At 40.4% G+C, this 19292-nt stretch overlaps 1 protein-coding gene and 1 non-coding gene across 2 annotated transcripts; both read left to right on the top strand.

Annotated features, from left to right (window-relative positions):
- Positions 1 to 62: 62 nt before the first annotated feature.
- Positions 63 to 3462, top strand: LOC126788002 (electron transfer flavoprotein subunit alpha, mitochondrial). The gene is made up of 8 exons (XM_050513946.1): positions 63 to 201; positions 316 to 498; positions 649 to 860; positions 1291 to 1454; positions 1653 to 1811; positions 2117 to 2169; positions 2823 to 2963; positions 3285 to 3462. The coding sequence occupies exons 1-8, from the start codon at positions 109 to 111 to the stop codon at positions 3360 to 3362; spliced, it is 1083 nt and encodes a 360-aa protein (XP_050369903.1). The 5' UTR covers positions 63 to 108; the 3' UTR covers positions 3363 to 3462.
- Positions 3463 to 4213: 751 nt separating this feature from the next.
- TRNAG-CCC (transfer RNA glycine (anticodon CCC)) lies at positions 4214 to 4284 on the top strand. Its single transcript has one exon. It is a non-coding gene; the product is annotated as a tRNA-Gly (tRNA).
- The last annotated feature ends 15008 nt before the right edge of the window (positions 4285 to 19292 follow it).

Below are 19292 nucleotides of genomic sequence, written 5' to 3' on the forward strand. Positions count from 1 at the left end.
GAGAGAAGAGTTGCCTACACGGCTACACTACCGAAACTCCATAATCAGCTCATCACTATCCTCGAAACACAAACTCAGAGAGAGAGAGAGAGAGAGAGAGAGAGAGCCATGGCAACAGGAGCAGCCCTCAGAGCTCTCGGGAGAAAAATCACTCCTTCCTCTTCATCGCGAATATTTGCCTCATCCTTCACTCCCCGATCCGTAAGTCACTACTACACAACAATCAAAATTCCACCCCACAATTTCATTCTCAGCAATTCAACATCTCCAAAATTCAGCTAATCTCATTTTTCTCTCTATGAAATAATCGAACAGATTAGCACGCTGGTATTAGCTGAACACGAAGGTAGCTCTCTCAAAATCCAATCCCTCAGCGCAGTAAAGGCAGCCAAGTCTCTAAGCAAGGACAACTCCATCTCATTGCTCTTGGCGGGCTCCGGCCCCGGCCTCCACGAAGCCGCTGCACAAGCCGCCTCCTGCGACCCTTCAGTTTCTCAGGTTTAAATAATATAATAACCGATTTATTTTAATGAGTTTGGCTTATATATGATATATATGTATTTCTGATATGATCAGTGATTTGCTATCGGAATAATCGAAAATGAAATGTTTAGCTGATTTCTGATGAGTCTTTGTTTGTTGTTACAGGTGCTTGTGGCGGAGTCTGATGAGTTTAGCTATCCTCTGGCGGAGCCTTGGGCTAAACTAGTGCGGTTGGTTCAGCAGAAAGGAGGGTATTCACATGTGATGGCAACTTCGGGTTCGTTTGGGAAGAACATAATGCCCCGGGCAGCTGCACTTTTGGATGTTTCGCCAATCACCGATGTGACTGGCATCTCCGAGCCTCATGTATTTGTCAGGTATTCTTTGTTGTTCAGCTGTTAATGTAGTATTTGGTTATGATATAGGAAAGGTCAAGATTAGTGTCTAGGGGATGCTGTAATGTAGTTCAATGATCGGAACTGTATGTGCTTTACGTATCTTTGCATAAAGTCACAAGATTAGCAAGAATGAATCTTGAAAGAGTACCTAAAAATAGACATTTCGGATTATGCTGATGTCCACTCGAGTACTGAATAGGTAGACACAGATGGATTAAAGCATGGAGTTACTTAAATCAGAAGGAAACATATCATGAAATTCATTTTGGCTATTGTTTCACTTTTGCAACATGTTATAGGGTCAGATTCCGGCTCTTGCTTTGGATCATGTCGGTTGACTCCTTACTGTATATTTGCGTTTATGTGGAGTATCTACAGCAAGAAGTGAAATTAAATTTTCATATCGCAGGCCAATATATGCTGGAAATGCACTTTGTACTGTTCGATACACTGGTGCTGGTCCTTGTCTGTTGACCATTAGAGCGACATCCTTTCCAGTTTCTCCCATCACATCTGATTCAAAATCTAGTGACGCTTCCATCTCCCAGGTTGATCTCTCCATCTTTGGTGAAGGTCCGTTTGTCAGTTCCCAATAAATAAAGTATTAGTGGCTGTTACTTGGAAGTTTATCTCTAATCAATGTGATTGTGCTGCCTCTTAATCTTTCCTTATATCGTTTACTTGTACACTTTTACGGGATTAACAGTCTCTTGGGTATCCTCATCTATTAGCTGCCATCTCTTGACATGGTTTTTTGTTTTTCACTTGCAGATTCTATTGGTAAATCTCGATATGTGAAGCACACAGCTCAGGATTTAGGGCGCCCTGATCTGGGAAGTGCCCGTGTTGTTATTACTGGTGGCCGTGCACTGAAAAGTGCTGAAAACTTCAAAATGATAGAAAAGCTTGCTGAAAAGCTTGGTGCAGCTGGTAATGTTCACTATGAACGAATCCTTAGTTATTTACTACATTTGTAGTGTCTGTTTTTGTTGTTATTCTTGTTGGCTTGTGTTTGTTTATGTTATGTTTGTTTGAGTATGATAACCCACCCTATCCCACTTCCTTACTTATTTAAACATGATATATGCATTTGAGCTCAGATTATACGTTTATTTCACACGTCAGAAGATATCTAAACTTCCTGTGCTTCAATTTATGTTTTATGTCCATGTGCTATCGCTTGAAATATGCATAAGAAAGTCTAACATTTCTTTCTTTTCCTTTAATTTGCTTAGTTGGAGCTACTCGTGCTGCTGTTGATGCAGGATATGTTCCCAATGACCTGCAGGTAATGTGTATAATGGTTGTTTTTAACTGTAAATTATATATTGACTTCAATATATGTAATAGCATGTCATGCTTATTGTTTTCATTTTTCAAGATATATATATATATATATATATTAAGTTTTCTGCTGCTAGTTGACATTCAGCAACGCTCATTGAGAAGTCTGTCACAGCCAGAAAGCTTGCTAAAAATATTTGAGCCCCCGTCTTAGAGCTTAGAGGGTTAAAATAAAAAATAAAATGAATAAAAAAATTTGTGAAACTTATTCATGTTTACACTGCGTTTTGTATATTTGAAAACACACATACAGAATATAGCTGACCATCACATTGAGAAAAGTAAATAGGTCCTATGTAAAGTCATAGGAGCCTCCCAACTTCTTTTTCAGCGAATGTTAAACCTCTCATGCAATAAAATGCCTACCTTCTGTACTTGTCCTACATATCTCTCAATATGAACAGGTACATACATATGTATATAAATTGGTTTCATCAGTACAAACCACTTGCAGTATCTTGATGATCTGAAATGCCTTTGTAAATGTTTACAATGGTTTACGCTGTCTCTATTTGTATGTTCTAATTAGTCTTATGCCTAGGCATTCTTGTTTTTCTTCCCTTGGTTTTCTAATGTCAATGGCTTTTCATCTGTTAGGTTGGCCAAACTGGAAAGATAGTTGCCCCAGAGTTGTACATGGCCTTTGGTGTTTCAGGTGCCATTCAACACCTGGCTGGCATGCGAGATTCCAAGGTTATTGTTGCTGTGAACAAAGATGCAGACGCACCCATATTTCAGGTAATTGTACTGCTCTTTCTATCTCATAATTAGCATTCTTTTCATAGAAGTGCAAGAATTTTGGTCCTTTATGCTTAAATACAAAAACCATTTCAAGCAATTTTGTGGCTCTGCTGCCCAAAAGAAAGAACAGAAGAAAAAACTATTGTTAAAAGTATGAATGTAATGGGCTCTAGGATTTTACACTCTGCAAACCCTGCTCGGCATGTAGTGCTCTGAACTTTTTACAAACAAGTATTGCGGAAAAGATATGACATGCTCAACGGATTTTCTTTCTCTTGGTATTTGCCAGTCTAATAAATTCTTTGCTATGCATTACAGGTTGCTGACTATGGACTTGTAGGTGATATTTTTGATGTGCTACCAGAGTTACTAGAAAAGCTTCCTGAGAGAAAATAAATCTGTGACTTGACTATTTACTGGTCCACAAACTGCTATAAAGCGGTTTAGTTTGTAAATCAGAAACTTCAAATTCAATAAAGGAGAGATTATACCAAAATTTTAGGTTTTTTTTATCAAATTGCAGATAGAGTTGAACACATCATCAAATCGCTGCTTCTGATTAGTTTTATACTCATCTTTTGTGGTTCAGTTCAAAGTTCTGATTACGCTTCTGGAAAACTCTTGTCCGAACTAGTCTTCAGCTGAGGGCTTACCGGACTGATGAGTACTTCTTGTACCAAGAGTTGATGATTCTACTGCTATGTTTGATAACATAGACAAAGCTCGCGACTTGTTTGGAGGGTGACAACATAAACTCGAAGAATTGCGTCTCAAATTAGTAGTTGTGAATGTGTTGAAGGAAGCAAAATACTTTTGCATGGACTTACAATTTGATCACTGTTGCGTGTGTCATTTGCTTTTGTTCCTCCGGATCTCGAAATCCACGTTAATACATCTTAGATCCTACAGTCAGCCTCAATTTTGGGGAGAAGACATTCATATTTTCAAGCCAGAGAGACTCTCAGAAGCATTCTTACCCTTTAGAACGAGACCTCGAAATTGTGAAGGCTTGAACTTTGCAAATATGAAGTGAATGTTACTCACAATCCTACACTACACCACTCTTTTGCCAGTGAATGCTGCACTTCTAAATTTATTGGATATATACTGGATATGCCGCTTGACGAGCCCGAGAATTATTGTCGATCAATTATGCTGATGTCAATCATCTTTTACAAAGAACTCGTTTGAACTTAAGATTAGCTCTGTAAGAAATATTAAATATTTTATTATTAAGCGGCTAACAAGCGCATCTGGTGTAGTGGTATCATAGTACCCTCCCACGGTACTGACCAGGGTTCGATTCCCTGGATGCGCATTTTTTTTCACGATGAAAATATGACGTGTGGCAGTTAGTCCAAAAAAGAATGATTAACTGTGCCTTATATATAAGCGTCAACAGTTGATTGAGATCAACGTCTAGTGTCTGAAGATCATATGTTACTCCAAAGAATGATCAACTGTGCCTTATATATATGGTTGACGCTGGTTGATTCACTTGATTGAGATCAATGTCTAGTGTCTGAAGATCATGGTTCATGGATTCCATTAGGGTAGCAGCCAACCGTCTCTATAAAATTGTGTTAGTTGCTCGCATTTTATATGGGACATATATAGTACAGATTGATGGCCTGCCTTTTGATACTACGCTTGTGTCAATTGAACTACGTACGTGAAAGATGACTCCCCCATACATGAGGAGGTGGAATATACTGATGTGAAAGCTTAATGAGTGGCGTGATAGTATCATCAACTAATATAAGTAGAAACTACCGAACAATATTCATTACGGTTTTTCTTTTTTTTCAAACAAAAAAAAAGAAATGAAGAGGAAGACGAAGAGTGAGGTTGTGTTTGGTACAGCTGAGCTTATTAAAAAGCTGGCTTATACTTATTTTTTAGAATAAGTGGCTGGTAAGTAAAGTAGCTGAGTGTTTGGTAAACTGGCTTTTATAAGTGACTTTTTGTAGCAGAAGTCATGACAATGTGTTTGGTAAACTCAATTTGGCTTATACTTTTAATTTGTCAAATGACCAATTTAGACATTTTAAGATAATTTTGTTATGAATTGTTTGGTAATATAATTTACTCAAGTATATTATTTACGTATCATTTTTTTTTAATTTTCTTAAGGACATTATAATTAATATGCGACATTTGAAAATAAACATATACATATTAGACCAGCAAGTACAAGTAATTGCTAACAATTTATAGTAAAAAAAAAGGCAATGAATAATTTATGATATTAATTCAAAACATCTACTTGAATATAAATAGATGTATACATCTATTCACTATATAATGTAGGATATATACATATTGAATACATCCATTCAATACATTGACCGAAACAACAATTTTGGTTTATCTTTTACCCTCATAGTAATAACATAGTGTAATCATTATGACTATAATCAACGATAGTTATGTAATAACCCTAAATTTCAAACAATATTAGTTTGATTTGAATTCTATAAAATTTCGAATTTTAATTAGAATGAATGTGTTTGGTTGCGATGTTATTAAACGAGAAACGGAAACGTTCTCGGAACGTTTAATTTGAAAAACGTTACATTTCCGTAACGTTTATATCGACTTTTATTCTGTCGAACGTTTGCGAAAACTTCCTTCACGAAAGTTGTAGAGCTCGACGATACGAGTTCGTAAGTATGTGACGCGTTCGAATCGGAAGTCGTACGTAAAAGTTATTAACGATAGAAGTTAGTTTCCGATTTACAAAGGGGTATATAAAGGAAACTTATCACTTTAGGGTTTCCAAAATTGGAAACCCCTTCACTTTCTCTCCCTCTTCAGCCGCGCGCCTCTCTCTCTCTCTCTTTTTCTTCTCTCCCTCCTCGATCTCACTTCTCACCGGCGATCTCGACCTCCGGCCCTGCGTGTCACGCACCGCCTACCCAGGAAGCACCGCACGGCCCTCCTTGGTCGACCCCTAGGTCGACGCACCTCCTCGCGCCGTCGCGAGCCTTCGCGCTTCAACCCGAGGCCGTACTCTGTCGCCACAGTCGATCTCCGCCTCCAGCGACCTCCGGTGGTGCTCTAGCTCGTCGAGGTAAGGGTTTTGCATGGTTGATCGATCTGTGTGGTTGTTTTGTTGATTTGTGAGGCGTTGTTGTGGATCGGAAGGGGAAGGAGCGAAGAGAGAGGGGGGGGGAGACACCGTCGCGATGAGTGGCGCGTGTGGGGGTGTGAAGTAGGCTAGGGGCGGCGTGAGGCCGTGGGGAAGTAGAGGAGGAAGAGAGAAGAAGTTTGGTGGTGGCGGTGGCGTGATACGCACCGTGGTTAGCCTCGGCGCGTGGGCCCCACGCGCTGCCTGCCGGAGGTGGCGCGTGTACCCCACGCGCCGCCACGTGCACGCGCCGCCACGTGCGGTGGTGTGAGAGTGTTTTCTGATAGGAGTATTTTGGTAATTTACTTAAATGTAAATGTAAATTTTATTTACTACGGTAAATGTAATTAAATTTTACCTTCGGTAAATGTAAATATAAATTACTTTCAGTAAATGTAAAAAGTAATTTGTAAAAGGTAATTAGTAAATTTTATTTACTGAGATTGTATTTACATTTAAATAGTACGTATACGTACAAAAAAATACGTATTGATATTTATACGTACAGAAATACGTATATAATATTATATACGTACAGAAATACGTATATAATATTTATACGTACAGAAATACGTATATAATATTTATACGTACAGAAATACGTATATAATATTTATACGTACAGAAAAAACGTATATAATATTTATACGTACAGAAATACGTATATAATATTTATACGTACAGGAATACGTATATAATATTTATACGTACAGAAATACGTATTAATCGTATATTTGTACAGTAACCGTGAATAGTAACAGTGAACAGTAACACTGAACAGTAATTTCGTAAAACCGAAAATTGCTGAACAGTAACCGATTATTACTGTTTCGGCATTTAAAGGTTTACGAAACGATTCTAAATTCTTTTCTTATCTTTTCAAGGTGATCGTTAAATCGAGGAAATGAATTATCATCGGGAATTGTGGAATTACGCTCGAGTCGTTAAGGTGAGTAAAATCTCACGTATTTACGAATCTACCCTCGCGGTGATTCAATATTTTGCAAGGGTATCTAATAATGAATTACGAACATGTATGCAATATAGTGGACTACATATATACTGTATAAATGGTAATAAGTATATATATATATATATAGTTCATTATGTTATGTACTGTTATTAATTCATTAGAAAAGGTCATTTCGATGACGAGAAATTGTGTATTGAGCATGTGTTTGTGAAATATGACATGTATAGGATATAGTAAACTATATATATATTGTATAAATGGTAAATAAGTACGAATATATATAGTTTTCTATATAATATACTGTTATGAGTTTTATTGCGATTATATCGAGCATAATTTTGAAACGTACAATATGATGTGTGATTATTGCACGTGAGTTTAACATTGAGTTTGTTAAAAAGTTAATTTGTCTTTGGACGTGATTTAGTACAATATGATGTGAGATTATTGTACATGTTTGGCAAGTCAGAACCTAGCCTTGGCCGGGCGAAAGTTACGATACAGTTAGAGCTCTAGTCTGTCAGCCATAGTACTTCATGTGAGGTAACGGGTGGTTATCTACTCATGAGTACTCGGATTGTTTTGGATGTTGGGTAGCGGGTGGTTACCCAATATCAGCGTAGTACTGCATGTGAGGTAACGGGTGGTTATCTGCTCATGGGTACTCAAATTGTTTTGGATGTTGGGTAGCGGGTGGTCATCCAATATCAGCGGTGTATTACGAGAGGGGTAACAGATGTGTACCAGCGTTCTTGGTACCCGTATTATAAATGCATTTAGGTAACCAGAAGGGTTACTTAATTTCTCATGAGCGTTTTATTTCATATTTCTTGGGACAACCAGATGGGCCGTCCATTGACTCATGAGGGCATTTATATTGTTGATTGTGATATTTCGTATATATTGATATGCGAACTGTATTGTCATTTTACTCATACGAGCTATAAGCTTACCGGGTTTGTGTTTACAATCCCGGTGCACCAATTCAATGGTGTAGGGGATAATTCCGCAGGTACTGATTAGCGGAGATTGAGTGACGACTCCTGAGATTCGAAGTCGTTCGTATCCTGTTCGTGGTGAGATTTCTGGCGTGGATTTGTGTGAGAATCTGAGTGAATTTATTTATAAGTTTTGTGAGAGTTTGTGAGGATTATTACATTTTCCATCATATTGTAATGTCGAATTATAAATTTGGTTTGTAATAATCGGTTTGACTGAGTTGTATTTGGAACTCAGAGATGATCCGCTGTGCACGTTAAATGATTTCATTTTCTTTGAGATTGTTTTTGGTGTTCTAACGACTTTGAAATTTTGAGTTTTTAGGCTCGAAATTTTAGGGTCGTTACAGTTGGTATCAGAGCCTAAGTGTGTATTTGGCGATTATCAATATCATCCGGGAGCGATGATCCGACTGCAGGCGGGCACCCATCACATGGTCCTCGGTATTGATATGTTGTCGGGTACGCGAGAGTGTTAGGAGCCATAGCTTATGGTTTGGTCATGTAGGGAGTATTGTGATGATACTCCGATGATTCACTTTCTTCTGAAATTTCATGATTGATATCAGTTGGATCTATTTTGTCGAATTCGAGACTTCACATATATGATTGAGTGTTAATTGTTGAATGGTGATGAATTTGGAAAATGGCCGTGGACAGGGCCGAGGACGGACGAGAGGTCGAGGCCGAGTTAGGGCTGCAGGCCGAGTCCGCAATGTGGAGAACCTTTATGAGGAGCCTGCTCCACTGGAAAGACAAGTTGATCTTGTTGCTATCGTTAGAGACGATAGTCGTGTGTTGAGGTTGATCAAGGACATGAGTGAGCTGCTAGTGCTGTCATTTCATGACGCTGGGATCATATGGTAGCGGACCATTGGATCGGAGTATTGGGACTTACTTGGTGATGATTGAGTACTCTGAGTTAGAGAAGAGGATGACAGCCACATTCATTTATTGATAGTTGGCAGTGGAGGGGTTAGGATTGATTCCTACGCCTATGGGAAACTCTTTATGTGTCACTTCGTTTTTGGAGTGTTCCTCGAAATTGGAGACAATGAAAGGCTTGTCCTATTGTGATTGGAAGTAGAGAGTTCTCTGCTTATTTGATAGCGATTTCGGACCACACTATGATGTGATTTGAGGAATTGATTGGTTGAGGCCGCAATACGCGGTGATTGATTGTGTTGACATTATGAGTTCTTTCATAGACCCAGGAAACCAGAGTTTCGTATCTGTGCCTCGAGTCGGATAATGCCATGATAGCTAAAGTCTTGGCAAATGTGGAGTTTGTGGATCTAGAAGTAGCTATCACAGACATTGTTCTACTATTCGAGTATAGTGAGGTGTTTCAGGAGATACTGAGTTACCTTCTTCGAGAGTTGTTGATTTCTTTATTGATGATGTGCTTGGTATAGCATCTGTATCAAAGGCGCCTTATGGGATTGGGAAAGAACGAGTTTAAAGAATTGAAAGAGCAGATAGATGACATATTAGACCTAGGGTTCATCAAACCTAGTGTCTCAGCTTGAGTTGTGCCGGTGTTATTCGTGAATAAGAAAGAAGTCTCATGCGGTTGAGTGTGAATTATAGGGGAATGATTAAGGTGACCATCGAGACTATGTATCATTTACCCAGGATTGATGATGTGTGTGATACGTCCTTAAGGTGGTGATACAATTATTAAACTGAGATTCACATTACGTCGTTGTTGCGTTCCAACTCGTTTTGTTTCGGACATTGACAATTGAAGTTACACATTGTTCTTGGCTGAGCAAGAAATCTAATGTGTTAAAGAAATTTCATTTTGACGTCACGAATTAATTATTTTGCTAGATGAGCATTTAATTGAGAACGCTGATCTTTCAGGATTTAATTATTTTGGTGTTGGGGATTGGAACTTCACAATGCCACAGGTCCAAATGAGACGCAATGGCGGTGAAGTAACTCTATTGAAGGTAAGGTATGAGATGACCTTAGATTAATGATGTTTTAACGATTTGGTCGTGACAAGTACCTTCTAACTGGTAAAGAAATGGTTGAGGACTAAATTTTCTTTTCAAGTGCAAGTGGCGTTAATGTTGGAGACTTAGAGGTTCTTTTCCTCTATGCATCAGATTGTTTATTGTTGGATAAGGAGAAGTTGACTGAAGTGTTCAACAAGGGATAAATTTTACAATAAAGAGTACCCAATTATATTACTGCTTGCAGAGAAGTTATTTTGGCCGAATGCGTTGGCCATGAGAGTTCTTAATGAAAGTAAAGAAACAACTGTTTAGAGTGGTGGTATAGCGATCATTTTGGGTTAGTTTTGAGGAGATGGTGTACCTAATATCGGGTTCTGTTGAAGTAATTACTAAACTTATTAGTACTACAACGGTGGGAGAAACCAATATCTTAGATGATGCACTGGGGCATTTGTGTGGGACCGTATGTCATGCATTTGAGGCATGTATGAACCAGGGGGTAAAGTATATCTCAGTTGTGGTCGTGTTGGATTTTGCGCTATAAAGTTCACCTAATTTTCATGTTCCACCATTGTGAGATAAATACATTCTTTGTCTGAACCCCAAATTGTGGCATACCACTCATGGAAGCAAGAAGTTGTAATTAATTTTCGACGGTAAGTTTTGGTGAGTGTGATGGGATGCGTGATGCGATCACTCTTGTGGTGGCAGTAGAGGTTCTCTACTGCCTTGTGCGTATATTAGTCGATTCTCTGGTGAAATTTTTGAGAGTAATTCTTAATCCAAGGTGGTGTTCTGTGGTGGTTGTGAACTCAATGAGTTAAGATTTCTTTATCGTGTTGCCGATACAAATATGGTACTTGAGTGGGTATCATGCACGACAACTTTTTATGGTTATAATAAGATGATAATGAAAGGAGATTATTTTGTTGATTGGTAGGAATGGTAGGTTCGTTATTCTAGCAACGCATTGTGGTGAAGTCATGAAGGTATTGTCGTGATAAAGCACGTTTATTTGAAAACCACTATGTGTGATGAAAGTAGTAGGCATGTGTTAATCATTGATTTGACTCATGTTAGATGTTGAGAGTTGACCATGCTTAGTGGTAGGAGCTAACTTATGACGTGAGGATAGTCTGTCAAATCGCAAGAGAGTGGTGAACTAGACAAAAGAGGGCGTCGACGCCTCCATGCTGAAAACATCATTATGTTTCGGGAGGATGATTATATTTTGAGTAGCTCACATGCGACTATTATTGTTAGGACTTGTGACAGATTGTCTGATGGAGGAAGTTTGAGGTAACGGAAGATAGGTTGAGAGCTTGTATGCTGGATTTTAAGGTAGCTGTGAAATCATTTGAGATTGATTGAGTTCGCCTATAACGACAGTTACCATTCCAGCATCGGCATGGTACCCTATGAGGCACTTAAGGTAGACCATGTCGATCACCTATCTGTTGGGCCAAAGTTGGGTGTAGTGAGATTTGACAAGAAAGAAAAGTTGGCCGAGGTATGTTGGACCTTTGAGATTCTCGAGAAGGTGGGCGAACTAGCTTATCGACTAGCTTTGCCTACTAGCATGTCGGGCGTTCACAACGTCTTCCACATTTCCATGTTGAGGAAGTATGTACCAGATGAGTCACATGTGATCGATCATGGCACCATTGAAGTGAAGGAAAATGCCACATTTGTGGTTGAGCCGGTTCGAATTCTGGATAGGTCCACAAAGAAGCTTCGGAGGAAAGAAGTGGAGCTAGTCAAGGTATTGTGGAGTCACCACGATGAGGGTGATGCATCTTGGGAGCTAGAGTCAGACATGATGACCAGATATCCAGAGTTGTTTGTAGAGTGAGTTGAATTTCGGGACGAAATTCCTTTAAGGGGGGTGGATTGTAATAACCCTAAATTTCAAACAATATTAGTTTGATTTGAATTCTATAAAATTTCGAATTTTAATTAGAATGAATGTGTTTGGTTGCGATGTTATTAAACGAGAAACGGAAACGTTCTCGGAACGTTTAATTTGAAAAACGTTACATTTCCGTAACGTTTATATCGACTTTTATTCTGTCGAACGTTTGCGAAAACTTCCTTCACGAAAGTTGTAGAGCTCGACGATACGAGTTCGTAAGTATGTGACGCGTTCGAATCGGAGGTCGTACGTAAAAGTTATTAACGATAGAAGTTAGTTTCCGATTTACAAAGGGGTATATAAAGGAAACTTATCACTTTAGGGTTTCCAAAATTGGAAACCCCTTCACTTTCTCTCCCTCTTCAGCCGCGCGCCTCTCTCTCTCTCTTTTTCTTCTCTCCCTCCCCGATCTCACTTCTCACCGGCGATCTCGACCTCCGGCCCTGCGTGTCACGCACCGCCTGCCCAGGAAGCACCGCACGACCCTCCTTGGTCGACCCCTAGGTCGACGCACCTCCTCGCGCCGTCGCGAGCCTTCGCGCTTCAACCCGAGGCCGTACTCTGTCGCCACAGTCGATCTCCGCCTCCAGCGACCTCTGGTGGTGCTCTAGCTCGTCGAGGTAAGGGTTTTGCATGGTTGATCGATCTGTGTGGTTGTTTTGTTGATTTGTGAGGCGTTGTTGTGGATCGGAAGGGGAAGGAGCGAAGAGAGAGGGGAGGGAGACACCATCGCGATGAGTGGCGCGTGTGGGGGTGTGAAGTAGGCTAGGGGCGGCGTGAGGCCATAGAGGAGGAAGAGAGAAGAAGTTTGGTGGTGGCGGTGGCGTGATACGCACCGTGGTTAGCCTCGGCGCGTGGGCCCCACGCGCTGCCTGCCGGAGGTGGCGCGTGTACCCCACGCGCCGCCACGTGCGGCGGTGTGACAGTGTTTTCTGATAGGGGTATTTTAGTAATTTACTTAAATGTAAATGTAAATTTTATTTACTACGGTAAATATAATTAAATTTTACCTTCGGTAAATGTAAATATAAATTACTTTCAGTAAATGTAAAAAGTAATTTGTAAAAGGTAATTAGTAGATTTTATTTACTGAGATTGTATTTACATTTAAATAGTACGTATACGTACAAAAAAATACGTATATAATATTTATACGTACAGAAATACGTATATAATATTTATACGTACAGAAATACGTATATAATATTTATACGTACAGAAAAACGTATTAATATTTATACGTACAGAAATACGTATAGAATATTTATACGTACAGGAATACGTATAGAATATTTATACGTATAGAAATACGTATTAATCGTATATTTGTACAGTAACCGTGAATAGTGACAGTGAACAGTAACACTGAACAGTAATTTCGTAAAACCGAAAATTACTGAACAATAACCGATTATTACTGTTTCGGCATTTAAAGGTTTACGAAACGATTCTAAATTCTTTTCTTATCTTTTCAAGGTGATCGTTAAATCGAGGAAATGAATTATCATCGGGAATTGTGGAATTACGCTCGAGTCGTTAAGGTGAGTAAAATCTCACATATTTACGAATCTACCCTCGCGGTGATTCAATATTTTGCAAGTGTAATAACCCTCGTTTTCAAACAATATTTGAATTGAATTAAATTCTATTAAGTTGTGAAGTTTGTTTTAAACCGAATATGATTGTTTGCAAACGTTACGTTTCCGAACGAATTTATCGACTTTTATTTCGTCGCTCGGTTGTGAAAACTTTCTTCACGGAAGTTGTAGAGCTCGTCGATACGAGTTCGTGGATATGTGACGCGTTCGAATCGGACGTCGAAGGCAAAAGTTATTAACGTCGGAAGTTAGTTTCCGATTTTTGAAACGAGTATAAATAGACATTTTCAGATTAGGGTTTCCATTATTGGAAACCCTTCTCCCTTCCCTTTCGCCGCCTCCCCTCTTCCCTTTCTTCTCTCTCGGCTCTCTCTCTCTCTCTTCTCGAGCTTCTCCCTCTCCCTCTCGACCCCGAGCTCTCTCTCTCTCTCTCGGTTCACTCTCACCCCTATCGTGCCCTCTACCCGAGTCTCTCCCACTCACCGATTCACTTCCTCCCTCTCCCACACACCGATTTACTCACTCGCTCATCCTCTCGGCTCACCTACGATTCGCCGCCCTCCGAGTACGGTGCTCCTCACCGACGACAGCTGTGACTTCACCACCACGACGCGACCACCCCACAAGCAAGGCGCAGTCCCGGCGACACCGTGAAGCTCGGCGTGGCTCTCGGGATCCAAACACAGTCGATCCGATCCAATCAACGATCAAATCGTGTTTTAGGTATGGGTTGGTTAAATTCGATTGTTGGAATTGTTGGTTGTGTAATTGTGAATGTATTGGGAAGGTTTTGAAGTAGATCGGAGGTGGTTAGAAGAGATGGTTACCGCCGCCTAGAGGCGGCGCGTGGGAGGGCGTGGGTTAGTTTAGGAGGGGTCTGTGGTTGTGGGAAGGAAGAGGAGGAGGAGGAGGAGAGAATCGGGGCGGCGGTGACACCACACGCGCTGCCACAGTGAGTGGCGCGTGAGTGCCACGCGCGGCCTGCCGGCGGGTGGCGCGTGTACCCCACGCGCCGCCACGTGCGGCGGTGTGAAAGTGTTTTCCGATAGGGGTATTTTCGTAATTTACTTAAATGTAAATGTAAATTTTATTTACTACGGTAAATGTAATTAAATTTTACCTTCGGTAAATGTAATTATAAATTACTTTCAGTAAATGTAAAAAGTAATTTTGTAAAAGGGTAATTTAGTAAATTTTATTTACTGAATTTGTATTTACATTTAAATAGTACGTATACGTACAAAAATACGTATTAATATTTATACGTACAGAAATACGTATTAATATTTATACGTACAGAAATACGTATATAGTATTTATACGTACAAAAATATGTATATAATATTTATACGTACAGAAATACGTATTAATATTTATACGTACAGAAATACGTATATAATATTTATACGTACAGAAATACGTATTAATCGTGAATAGTAACAGTGAACAGTAACACTGAACAGTAATTTCGTAAAACCAAAAATTGCTGAACAGTAACCGATTATTACTGTTTCGGCATTTAAAGGTTTACGAAACGATTCTAAATTCTTTTCTTATCTTTTCAAGGTGACCGTTAAATCGAGGAAAGGATTTATCATTGGGAATTGTGGAATTACGCTCGAGTTGATAAGGTGAGTAAAATCTCACTGAATTACGAATCTACTCTCATGGTGATTCAACATTTTTGCAAGTGTGTTTATCAAATGAATTACAACATGTATATAATTTAGTGGACTACATATATACAGTATAATGGTAATAAGTACATATATATATATATAGTTCATTCAATTACGTACTGTTATTAATTCATTAAAAATAGTCATTTCGATGACGGAAGTTTGTGAATTGAGCATGTGTGGTGAAATATGACATGTATAAGATATAGTGGACTATATATATATTGTATAAATGGTAAATAAGTACGAATATATATATAGTTTGCTATATATTATACTGTTATGATTTTATTGTGATTATATTGAGCGTGTGAAATGAATTGTACAATATGATGTGAGATTATTGTACGTGATTTTTAACATGGAGATTGTTAAAATGTGAATTGTCTTCGGACCTGATTTTTGGTACAATATGATGTGAGATTATTGTACGTGTTTGGCAAGTCGAAGCTTAGCCTTTGGCCGGGCGAAAGTTACGATACAGTTAGAGCTCTAGTCTGTCTGCCTTAGTACTGCATGTGAGGTAACGGGTGGTTATCTGCTCATGGGTACTCAGTTATTTTGGATGTTGGGTAGCGGGTGGCTATCCAATATCAACGGTGTATTACGAGAGGGGTAACAGATGTGTACCAGCGTTCTTGGTACCCGTATTATAAATTCATTGGGTAACCAGAAGGGTTACTTAATTTCCTCATGAGCGTTTTATTTCATATTTCTTTGGGTCAACCAGATGGGCTGACCATTGACTCATGAGGGCATTTATATTTGTTGTTTTGTGATCTTTCGTGTATTTTGATATGCGAATTATATTTTGATTTTACTCATACGAGCTATAAGCTTACCGGGTTTGTGTTTACAATCCCGGTGCACCAATTCGATGGTGTAGGGGATAATTCCGCAGGTGCTGATTAGTGGAGGTTGAGTGACGACTACAGAGGCTCGAAGTCGTTCGTATCCTACTTGTGGTGAGGTTTTAGCGTGGATTGTGTGTGAGAATTTGTGTAATTTCATTTGTGAGATTTGTGAGTGATTTGTGAGGATTATTACATTTCCATTTTGTGTATGGATTATAAATTTAGGTTGTAATAATTGGTTGTCTGAGTTGCATTGAGAACTCAGAATTGATCCGCTGTTACACTTTAATGATTTCGATTTATTTGAGATTATTTTGTGTTTAACGACTTTAGAATTTTGAGTTTTTAAAGCTCGAAATTTTGGGGTCGTTACAGTTGGTATCAGAGCCTAAGTGCGTATTTGGGGATTATCAATACCATCCGGGAGCGATGATCCGACTGCAGGCGGGCTCCCATCACATGCTCCTCGGTATTGATATGTCGTTGGGTACGCGAGAGTGTTTTAGGAGCCATACCTAATGGTTTGGTCCTCCGAGAAGTATCGTGATGATACTTCGATGATTCATCTTATCCTGAAATTTCATGTTAATACCTATTGAATCTGTTTTAGTTGAATTCGAGATTTCACAAGTATTGACTAAGTGTTTCGTTGTTTGAAGGTGATGAACGCTGATAAGGGCCGAGGACGGGCGAGAGGCCGAGGTCGAGGTAGGACCACAGGCCGAGTCCGCAACGTGGAGAACCTCTATGAGGAGGCTGCTCCGCAGGAGGAGCAGGATGAGCCAGCTCCTGCGGTTAGAGATGACGGTCGAGTGTTGAAGCTGATCAAGGATATTAGTGCACTGTCAGCTCCGACCTTTCATGGGGGACTAGATCATATGGTAGCTGACCATTGGATCGAGGGTATGGAGACTTATTTTGAGATGATGGAGTGCACAGAGATTGAGAAGAGAAAGATAGCTACATTCTTTCTCAAGGGTGATGCTCTAGATTGGTGGAAGAGCATGAGACAGACCGTGGATATGTCTACATTCACATGGGGGGGTTTCACCACCATATTTCGAGAGAAGTATTTTCCAGCCTCAGTACAGGAGGACTTAGAGTTGGAGTTTCTGGCATTGGTACAGGGAGACATGACCATTAGAGAGTATGATACTCGATTCTCGCAGCTGTATCGGTATGTCAGGCCTATGGGTACGGCTGCTTTAGCTCAGAAGTATCTACGTGGGCTGAAACGAGAGTACAAGACCATGATATCAGTCTTTTGCCTGACTTCACGGGAGCAAATATTTGAGAGTGCTATGAGTTTGGAGCAAGCAGAGAAGACTCAAGCAGGTGATGTGGGGAACAGAGATGCAAAGGGGAAAGACAAGGCAGTCTATACAGGCAGCGAGCACTCAGGGCCGAAGGATAGGTCATGGAAGAGGTCAAGACCCCACTATCAGGCCCCGACAAGGGCGCCACCCCTAGCTATCAGAGCAGCACCAGTCAGACCATTAGCAGCAGTGAAGTGTTATAGCTGTAATGAGATGGGACATTACGCCTCAGCATGTCCGAAACCGAAGAGAGCAGGCTGCCACCGGTGCGGGCAAGTGGGACACATAGCTCGAGATTGTACCCGACCACTTCCGGGTAGACAGGAATGGCCGCAGAGAGAGCTACCAGCGGGCCAAGCTAGAGTGTTCACAGTGGGTCAGCGAGACACAGGGGTGGAAGGTACATTATCACTTTTTGACTACCTTGCTAGAGTGTTGTTTGATACGGGAGCATCGCATTCATTCATTGCTAGTTCAGTAGTGGAGATGCTAGGATTGATTCCTACACCTCTCGGGGACGCCTTATGTGTCACTTCACCCCTTGGAGTGTCACTTGAGTTAGAGACAATCTGCAAAGCTTGTCCTATATTGATTGGAAGTAGAGAGTTCTCTGCTTCGTTGATTGTGATTCCGGACCACACTTATGATGTGATCTTGGGGATTGATTGGTTGAGACCACAGCATGCTGTGATTGATTGTTTTGACTTGGTGGTGTCCTTTCATAGACCCGGAGAGCCAGTGTTTCGTTATCGTTGCCTCAAGTCTGATAACGCCATGAGATCAGGAGTTTTGGCACATGTGGAATCAGTGGATCAGAAAGTATCTATCGCAGACATTGTGGTAGTATCTGAGTTTGGTGAAGTGTTCCAAGAGATACCGGGGCTACCTCCTCGAAGAGTGGTAGATTTCTGCATTGATGTAGTACCCGGTACATCACCTGTGTCAAATGCGCCATATAGAATGGGGCAGAATGAACTTAAGGAGCTGAAGGTACAGATTGATGAGCTATTAGACCAAGGGTTCATTAGACCTAGCGTTTCACATTGGGGAGCACCTGTTTTGTTCGTGAAGAAGAAAGATGGTTCTCTGCGGTTATGTGTGGACTACAGAGAACTGAACAAGGTGACCATCAAGAATAGGTATCCCTTACCTAGGATTGATGACTTGTTCGATCAGCTCAAAGGTGCTACGGTGTTCTCTAAGATTGATTTGAGATCCGGTTATCATCAACTCAGAGTGAAGGAAGAAGATATATCGAAGACAGCCTTCAGGACCCGGTATGGACATTATGAGTTTGTCGTCATGCCATTTGGTCTAACGAATGCACCAGCTGTCTTTATGAGTTTGATGAACCAAGTATTTAGCCCGTACTTGGATGAGTTTGTTGTGGTGTTTGTGGATGACATTCTGATATACTCCAAGACACAAGAAGAACATGTGGTGCATCTGAGGACAGTGTTGCAGACCTTGAAGGAGGCGAGACTGTATGCCAAGCTAGAGAAGTGTGAGTTCTGGAAAGAAGAGGTCAAATTCCTTGGTCATGTTGTCTCAAAAGATGGAGTGCTAGTGGACCCGTCCAAGGTGGAGGCAGTAAAGAATTGGAGTCGTCCAAAGAACCCTACAGAGATACGTAGTTTCCTCGGTTTGGCAGGATACTACAGGAGGTTTATTGAGGGGTTTTCTAGTATTGCATCTTCATTGACCAAGTTGACCAAGAAAGATACTCCGTTCGTGTGGACGGATGCATGTGAGGAAGCATTCAGCAAACTAAAGACTAGACTGACCACAGCTCCAGTGTTGACGATTCCTTCTAGTGGTGGTGGTTATGTCATTTACAGTGATGCTTCGCTCCAAGGTTTGGGTTGTGTGTTGATGCAGCATGGAGGAGTTGTTGCATATGGC

This window comes from Argentina anserina, chromosome 3 (assembly GCF_933775445.1).
Source record: "Argentina anserina chromosome 3, drPotAnse1.1, whole genome shotgun sequence".
NCBI classification, from domain to species: Eukaryota; Viridiplantae; Streptophyta; class Magnoliopsida; order Rosales; family Rosaceae; genus Argentina; species Argentina anserina.

Bases quoted from the DNA above. Each gene is read 5' to 3' on its own strand.
- LOC126788002 (XM_050513946.1), top strand. From the start codon at position 109: ATGGCAACAGGAGCAGCCCTCAGAGCTCTCGGGAGAAAAATCACTCCT. The intron at 202-315 runs GTAAGTCACTAC...ATAATCGAACAG, and splicing joins CATCCTTCACTCCCCGATCC to ATTAGCACGCTGGTATTAGC. The intron at 2,170-2,822 runs GTAATGTGTATA...TTCATCTGTTAG, and splicing joins ATGTTCCCAATGACCTGCAG to GTTGGCCAAACTGGAAAGAT.